The following is a 7,482-nucleotide window of genomic DNA, read 5'->3' on the forward strand; positions in this document are numbered from 1 at the left end:
AACAGCCCTCCGGGTATGTTCACGCCCATGGTAGGTGGTTGTGAAGATGATGTGAACATGCCCACGCTCACAGCAGGCTTGTGTGCCAAACAAAATTCCGGGGTCAGAATTTGAATTATAAGTGCCTACCTATGCCACTAGCATTGTGACAAGTCAACCTGTGCCTTCTCAGTTCTTCCCCCAGCCCACTAAGATGGGCCATCACATTCTCCTCCCATGGACAACGGGATCCTGCTAGGAGCCCAGGCTCAGCCTGGACCTCCTCACCCATCCCCCGTGTTATCACCGTGACACGGAGCTCACGGAGCTCACGGAGCTCAGACAGGTGGGTGTTATCCTGCCCATTTTACAGACTGCAGATCTGAGTCTCAGGGTATTAGATCCTCATTATTGGCAAGAAATAAAGTCTGGGACGATCCCAGGTCACCCCCTTTGCCAAAGACCATGACCAGAGACAGCAGACAGAAATCAGATCTCTGGGGATGTCCCACAGAGCACAGAGAAGAGCCACGCCAGCTTGCAGATCCCAGTGCTAGGGGCACAGTCTCATTGGCCAAATGTCTCCCCACCCCCACTGGGAGCCCAGCCCTCTACCTGCTTCTGGAGGCCAGGAGAGGCGGTTACCTCTGGGGCTGGGGAGTAACTGGACAGTGATCTGGCCGGTCGTCCAAACTAGTATGTGGAGACAGAATAATCACCCCAATAGGCATCTCTGGGGAGGACCTGCCGACCAGAGCTGGGGTGCACTTTGGATTTGGGGTGTGGGGTTGTAAGAGCTTCCTCTCTTGAGCTCTCCTACTTATAGTGGGCAGTTGGTAGTGATGGACAAAAGGGCACCAGCCTCCCCTTCATCTGGTCCTTAGGCTCTGTCATGTCCCTCCCACACAGAGCAGCACTGACCCGTGTCACAATAGGACCTTGCAGATGTGACTGTGCAGGTCACACACATCATCATAAAAGACATCATCCTGCCAGGCTGTCTCTGGGGGAAGCCAGCCATCACGCCCTGTGGATGCCCAAGCAGGCCTGCGAAGAGCCTCATATGGAGAGGAACCAGCTGTGGAGGGAGCCACCTGGGAAGAGAGTCCTCTGGCCCTTCAGATGAGACCACAGCCCAAACCACCCAGCCAACTTCTCCCAATTTGCAGACCCCCAGAAACACATGTTGATCATTGTATAACTGTAAGTCTCGGAGTACCTGGTTGCATAGGAGGAGGCAGCTAGTGGTTCTGCCCCCTGATGATGAGAAGGGACAATCCGTATTGTCACCTACATGCACACACACACGCATGCAGAGGTTTTAAATGGGACTGTATGATGCCATGCATGTCATTTAAGCTAACACCAGCTGCTATCTTAAATAAACCCTAAAATCTGCACAGCTAAACAAGAGGGAGGACATCGTGGAGGACACAATATGCCTGGTGGTTCTCCTCTAAGCAGGGATTCACTCGAGACCCCTGTCCTGCTGGCTCTCCAATTCACTTGGCCGGTGGGGACAGAGACCACGGGAGGGTCACACATACTTCTTGACCCTCCAGACCAGAAATGACACTTGCTGGACCCAGTCACATTCCACTGGCGAGAGGTGATTGCTGAGGACTGAGGTCCAGCTTTGGAGCCCCTGCTTGGCAACAGCAAGGTTCCATAGAATCTGTGTGGTCAGCTACCCATCTCTACTGTGTTCCTATTCTCTTGCTTCTGAAAATTAGAACCTATGCTATGGGCATTGTGGCAGACAGACCTCAAGGTGTGACTGGATCCCTGCCTCCTGATATCCATGGGAACACAACAGAGGTGATACACATATGTGATTATGTCCCATGAGAGTGTCACAGCGTCTCCAGCAGACACATTCCCCCAGTTGGCCTGAGGAAGCCTGTGGCCATGTCGAGGAAGTCTGACTCACACAGGAACTGAGCAGCCAACAGGCCTGAGTGAGGAGGTAGGTCCTGCCTCGTGGGGGCCTCAATGGGACTGCAGCCCAAGCCCACACCTTCCTCGCGGGACCCAGCTAAGCCTCACCTGGACTCCTGCCTACGGACACGATGAGATAGTAAATGTGCCTTGTTTCAAGATGCCTAGTCTGCTGTAATGTTGTTTATGCCAGGATCATGGAAGCCAGCGTCTGCCCATGTCTGGCCATATTTACATCCTTCTCTACGAAAGCCACGTGTGTCCCTGTGAAGAGGTGCCATATCGTGTATTGGTCCCTGTGGGTCACATGGAGACGGTCGCTGTGATTTCTCTGTCGCTCACAGCGGCCGAGCACATTCTATGAGGATCCTTGCAGGTGTTTGCAGGGATGACTCAACACAGGCTCAGTCACAGGCCTGCACCTGCACAATTCAGGTACACAAACTGCCACACTGCCTCCCCAAAGGGGCATCGTGATGGGTAAAGTGTCAACAGTGGAGATGCCAAGAAGAACAGAAAGAGGATTTCACTGCCTTCACTCTGATCTGGATCTGTACTCTCTAGTTGACTCATTCTTTTTTTTCCCAGCCAGCTGTGAAATCCAGCAAGAGACCCCGCAGGCAAAGCATCCCCTGCTGGAACCCACACCACACTCTCAAGCAGCAAGGACTGCCCTGAGCCAGCAAGACCTCTCCTGGGACTGACCCCAGGACAAGGATGGGCCTGACCTCAGTGCCCCCCCTACACGCACCCACTGGCCTCCACTCCCCCCTGCACGCACCACCAGCCTCACTGCCTCCTTACATGCACCCCCTGCCCCCCTGCACGCACCCACCTGACCCCTGCATGCGACCCTCCCTGCAAGCACCTGTGGACCCCCGAGCACACACCCACGTGCTCCTGCATGCACCCCCCCAGCACGCACCCACCTGACCCCCTGCATGCACCTGTGGACCTCCCTGCATGCACCCACCTGCCCCAATATATGCACCTGAGGGCCCTCTGGCACACACCCACCTGCCCTCTTGCCCCAATGCATGCACCTTTGTGGCCCCATGTATGCACCCACCTGCCCCCCTGCCTACCTTCACGCATCCACCTGGACTCCTGCATACACCCGCCTGCCCCCCTGGATGCAGTCACCCACCTTCACTCCCCCTGCACACACTCATCTGCCCCTCTGTATGCACCCATCTGCCCTCCTGCCCCTTCCACTCACCCACCTGTCCCTCTGCATGCATTCACTTGCCTTCATTCCCTCTGCAGGCACCCACCTACACCCTTGCACGGACCCACTTGTCCCCTGCTCACACCCACCTGCTCCTCTGCAAATACCCATCTGCCACCGCACACACCCACCTGGTCCCCTGCATGCACCCACCTTCCTCCGACCTTGCTGCACACACCCGCCTGTCCCAATACACCCATCCACCTGCCCTCTGCATGCACCCGCAAGCACCCCTGCAATCACCACATGCCCCTGCTCCCTTGCACACACCCACCTGCCCCATTGCACTCACCCAACAGTCCTCCTGCAGGTACCCAACTGCCTTCATTCCCCCTGAAGGCACCCACCTTCCCCCTGCATGCAACCACCTGCCTCCCCTGGCCTTCTGTAAACACCCCTCTGCAAGCACACAACCGCTCCTGCACATATCCACCAGCCTCAATACACCCACCCACGCGCCCCCTGCATGCACTCAGGAGCCCCACTGCAGTCACCCACCTGTCCCCTGCCCCAGTGCACGTACTCACTCACTCCCTTGCATGCACCCACCTGCCCCCCTGTACTCATCAACCTGCTTCCCGGCATGCACCCACAAGCCTCCCCTGCCCCACTGTACACATGCACCTGCCCCCCTACATACACCCACCTGGCCCCCTGTATGCACCCACCTACCCCCCTGGCCTCTGCACCACTCACCCTCCCCCTGCCTATCTTCATGCACCCACCTGCCCACCTGCAGCTACCCTCCTGACCCTCTGCATGCACCACCTGTCCCCCTGCATGCACTCACCCACCTTAACTTTCTGTGCACTCACCCACCTGCCCCCCTTGCATGATCTCACCTGTCTCCCTGACCCCTGCACCCACATGCCTGCCCCTTTGCCCCCCTGCATGCACCCATGAGCTCCTTGCACGCAGCCACCTGCCCCACTATACCTACCCACTGTCACTCCTCCCTTCACGCAGCCACCTGCCCCCTGCCCCTGGCAAGCACCCACGGGCACCCTTGCACACACCTACATGCACCTCTCCATGCACCCACAGACCTTCACTCTCCCTGCACATACCCACTGGCCCCCCTGCACGCACCCTCCTGCCTCCGTACATGCACCCACTTGCCCCCTGCCCACACTCAGTTGCCCTCCTGCATGCACCCATCTGCCCCTCAGCATGCACTCACCCTCTTTCAACACCCCTGCACACACCCAGGGGCCTCTGTCCCACATCTTCCTCTGGGACCCCCTTGCCCTGGTTACAGGGTACTGCAGTTGGAGGCAAGAGACGAGGCTGAGCACTCCTGGGGAGACCAGGTGCACCTGCAGAAAAATTCCGGGGTGCCACTTCCCAGGGAGGATGAAGGGGAGCCCAGGCCTGCAGCAGGTGCAGCTGAGCCCCTGATGCCCTGAGAGGCTGCACAACAAGACTGGAGCCAGGGAAGCTCTCATCCAAGTTGGAACATGAAGAGGAGAGTTTCCCTTGGGATCTTTCTGGATTCAGATCCTACGTAGCTGGAAGTTTATCTCAGGGGAAAGCCCATAAGTGGAACTTTTGACTTATTGCCCTATAACATCCTCCCTGGAGGGAACGTCTGCATGGGTGGCAAGATGATTCTTCCACACGGCTGTGGACGGCTGTGGGCCTCCAGGCGGGTGCTGCTCTGCCCTCGGCAGTGTCCCTGCTCTGCTCTCACCCTGCATTCTCCTGGTGTCTGTGAAACAAGTAGAGAAATGGAAGAGAAAGTGAAACTTGGAAGAGGCTGCGTCCCCTTACGTGCTCAGGGCTGTCAGACCTGACATGCACTCAATCTACTGTGAGTGTGGACAGAGGAAACACCCACAGACACTCAAAGGCCATTGGCATGAGTCATTACTAACAGTCACAGCGACTGCAGTTTCAAGGCCTGGATCAGGTCCTCCCGAGACACACCAACAGACCAGAGGGTCTAATGGCCCCTCTGCCCATAAACATTCACAGCAGCTGGGAAGGTGCTGGTCCCACATGATGGACTGTGACAGCGTCTCTGTGACCCTTCTGCTCAGAGTAGCCTGGGCTGCAGGGACCCATTTCCAGCCTGGCCTCCCTGCCCTGCACAGCACCTTCTCTCCAGCATCTTCCCTGTTTCTGTGTCTCTCATCCCTTTCCGTCTGCCTTTCCGTCCCCTGTCCCTAACTTCCTGCGGAGTATTCCTACAAGCCAGCAGTTCAGGTTGGTGGAAAGTGGGTGGTCGGGAGAGGTTCGCCACACTCAATGAATTTCAGGACATTCTGGCTATTTCCTCCCAGGCTAAAAGACCACCCAGCTCCCCAGGTGCATCCTGGCTCTTTACTGGCAGTGAGGGCACTGTTGAAATCTTCATTATTCTAAAATAACAAGTGTTGGTGAGAATGTGGAGAAGAAGGAGCCCTCCCGAACTCTTGGTGGGAATGTAAACTGGTGCAGTCACTGTGGAGAACTGTAAGGAGGTTCCTCAAAAAGTTAAAAATAGAACCACCCGTAGATCCAGGAATTCCACTCCTGGGGATTTACCCAAGGGAAAGGAAATCACTGTCTGGAAGAGATCTCTGCACATCCACGTTCATGGCAGCATTGTTCACAGTGGCCAAGTCAGGAAAACAGGTTAAGTGTCCAACCAATGAGTGACGTATATACAAAGGAATATTGCTCAGCTGTAAAAAAGAATGGGCAGATCTGGAGGATGTTATGCTGAGTGAAATAAGCCAGCCACACAAAGAAGAGCCTGTGTGGTCCCACTTACATGTGGTATCTGAAGAACAGGCAGAAGCCAAGCACAGAACGGCGTGGGGTGGGGATGTGTCAGTCACAGGGCACACCGTGGCGGTGACGCAGGAGGAAGCCTGGAGACCTGGTGCCCAGCATGGTGACCTGCCGACAGCCCCCGACTGAGTGTGTGTGATCTCAGGTGCTACGACCACACACAGACGGTAACGGAGCAGGGAGAAGGCGGGTCCAGAGCTTGGCTCCAGCCATCATGTCACTGGTACGCGTGACTCACATCACTGTGCTGAACACCCTAAATAGATGCCGTGCTTACTAAAATGTTTTAAGTTTTAAAAGTAAAATAAAACAACCAGCCTGTGTGGAGATTTTAGGGACACTGGTGCAAAGTCCAAACATCAGGCCCACGAGAATCTGTCTCCAGTGCTCACTTTGATACCTAAAATGTCCCGAACCAATGGTGACATTGCCTGCCCTCCAGGGACTCCAGGTAGACGGATAGAGGTGGGTCAACAGAAGGGGCAGGGCCATCACCTCCTAGGACTGAAGTCCTCGTGAGCCTCTGTCTGCTAAGCTGGGGCCAATGGGAAGGAGTGGGCACCCCCATCCCATCCATCCAGGAGATCTCCCTGTGGTGGACCAGATGTGCTGCAGATTCTGCCTCAGCTGGTACGTCACTTGTGCTTGTCTTTACACTGGCCTCTTCATTGGGAGGTGGCTGAGGTGACCCTGTCTGGACCCCTGGTGCTTGGGGAAGCTGGGAATTTGAGACCCTTTCTGGGGAGAGCCTTGGGATATCCCAACATGTGCAGAGCCTGTGGCACCCCACTCAGGCCTGCCGGGGCCCGGGGGAAATCAGGGGGGACCCACTTGCCACACACAGAATTGTGCAGAAACAATACATGCCTGTTGCTTCCATCTGGGCATTTTGGTGTTTTGGATAAAGTGGTGGGTGACCCCGCAGAGTTCACTTCGGTGGTTTGAGCTCAGCTGCCCTCAGCAGCATGCATCCCTCTGGCTCTCTCGCCAGCCCTGCCCTCCCCAGCCAGAGAAGCTTCTAGATGCTGGTTGGGCAGACTGAGGGCAGAGGGCCAGATGATGGGTCTGCTCTCTTTGCTCCACCAGGCCCCTAGACCTCCAACAGCCCAAGGTGATTCTCTGTACAGCTGCCTCAGTAGTCACCTGAGATGCAACGCAATGTCCCGGGTCAGCAGGGGCGGCCACCCTACTCTGAAGTGATCCAGTCTGGGCCCCCCCCCCCCTTGGTATGGTAGCCAAGATCCGGGCTGCAGAGGCTGGCAAATGGCCTCTGGATGACTTGAACACAGGTCAGGCTCTGTGTATCTCTATCTCCCCATATGATCCCTCTGCTGGGTACCCTCAGAATCCAGCTTGTCACATGGATACTACCCAAGCAAGTATCCCATGAGAGGCAGGCACAGCAGCATGGCCTCCTCGATGAGAGCCTCAGGAGTCTCATGGGCCACAGATCCCTTCTGGGGAGCTCTGGGGCCCCAGAAGAGATCGACTGTCCCAAGCCCCACTCCCTCTTTAGGACACAGCTGCCTGGCCATATCCTCCCTTGCCTGCATGCAGACTCC

The 7,482-nt window shown here is 56.3% G+C and overlaps 1 protein-coding gene across 1 annotated transcript; it reads left to right on the forward strand.

Annotated features, from left to right (window-relative positions):
• Positions 1-2,952: 2,952 nt before the first annotated feature.
• LOC125910865 (uncharacterized) lies at positions 2,953-6,249 on the forward strand. Its single transcript, XM_049614429.1, has 2 exons — positions 2,953-5,350; positions 5,404-6,249. Exon 1 carries the CDS (start codon positions 2,977-2,979, stop codon positions 3,979-3,981), a length of 1,005 nt encoding a protein of 334 aa, XP_049470386.1. The 5' UTR covers positions 2,953-2,976; the 3' UTR covers positions 3,982-5,350; positions 5,404-6,249.
• The last annotated feature ends 1,233 nt before the right edge of the window (positions 6,250-7,482 follow it).

This window comes from Panthera uncia (genome assembly GCF_023721935.1).
Source record: "Panthera uncia isolate 11264 chromosome B3 unlocalized genomic scaffold, Puncia_PCG_1.0 HiC_scaffold_2, whole genome shotgun sequence".
NCBI lineage: Eukaryota > Metazoa > Chordata > Mammalia > Carnivora > Felidae > Panthera > Panthera uncia.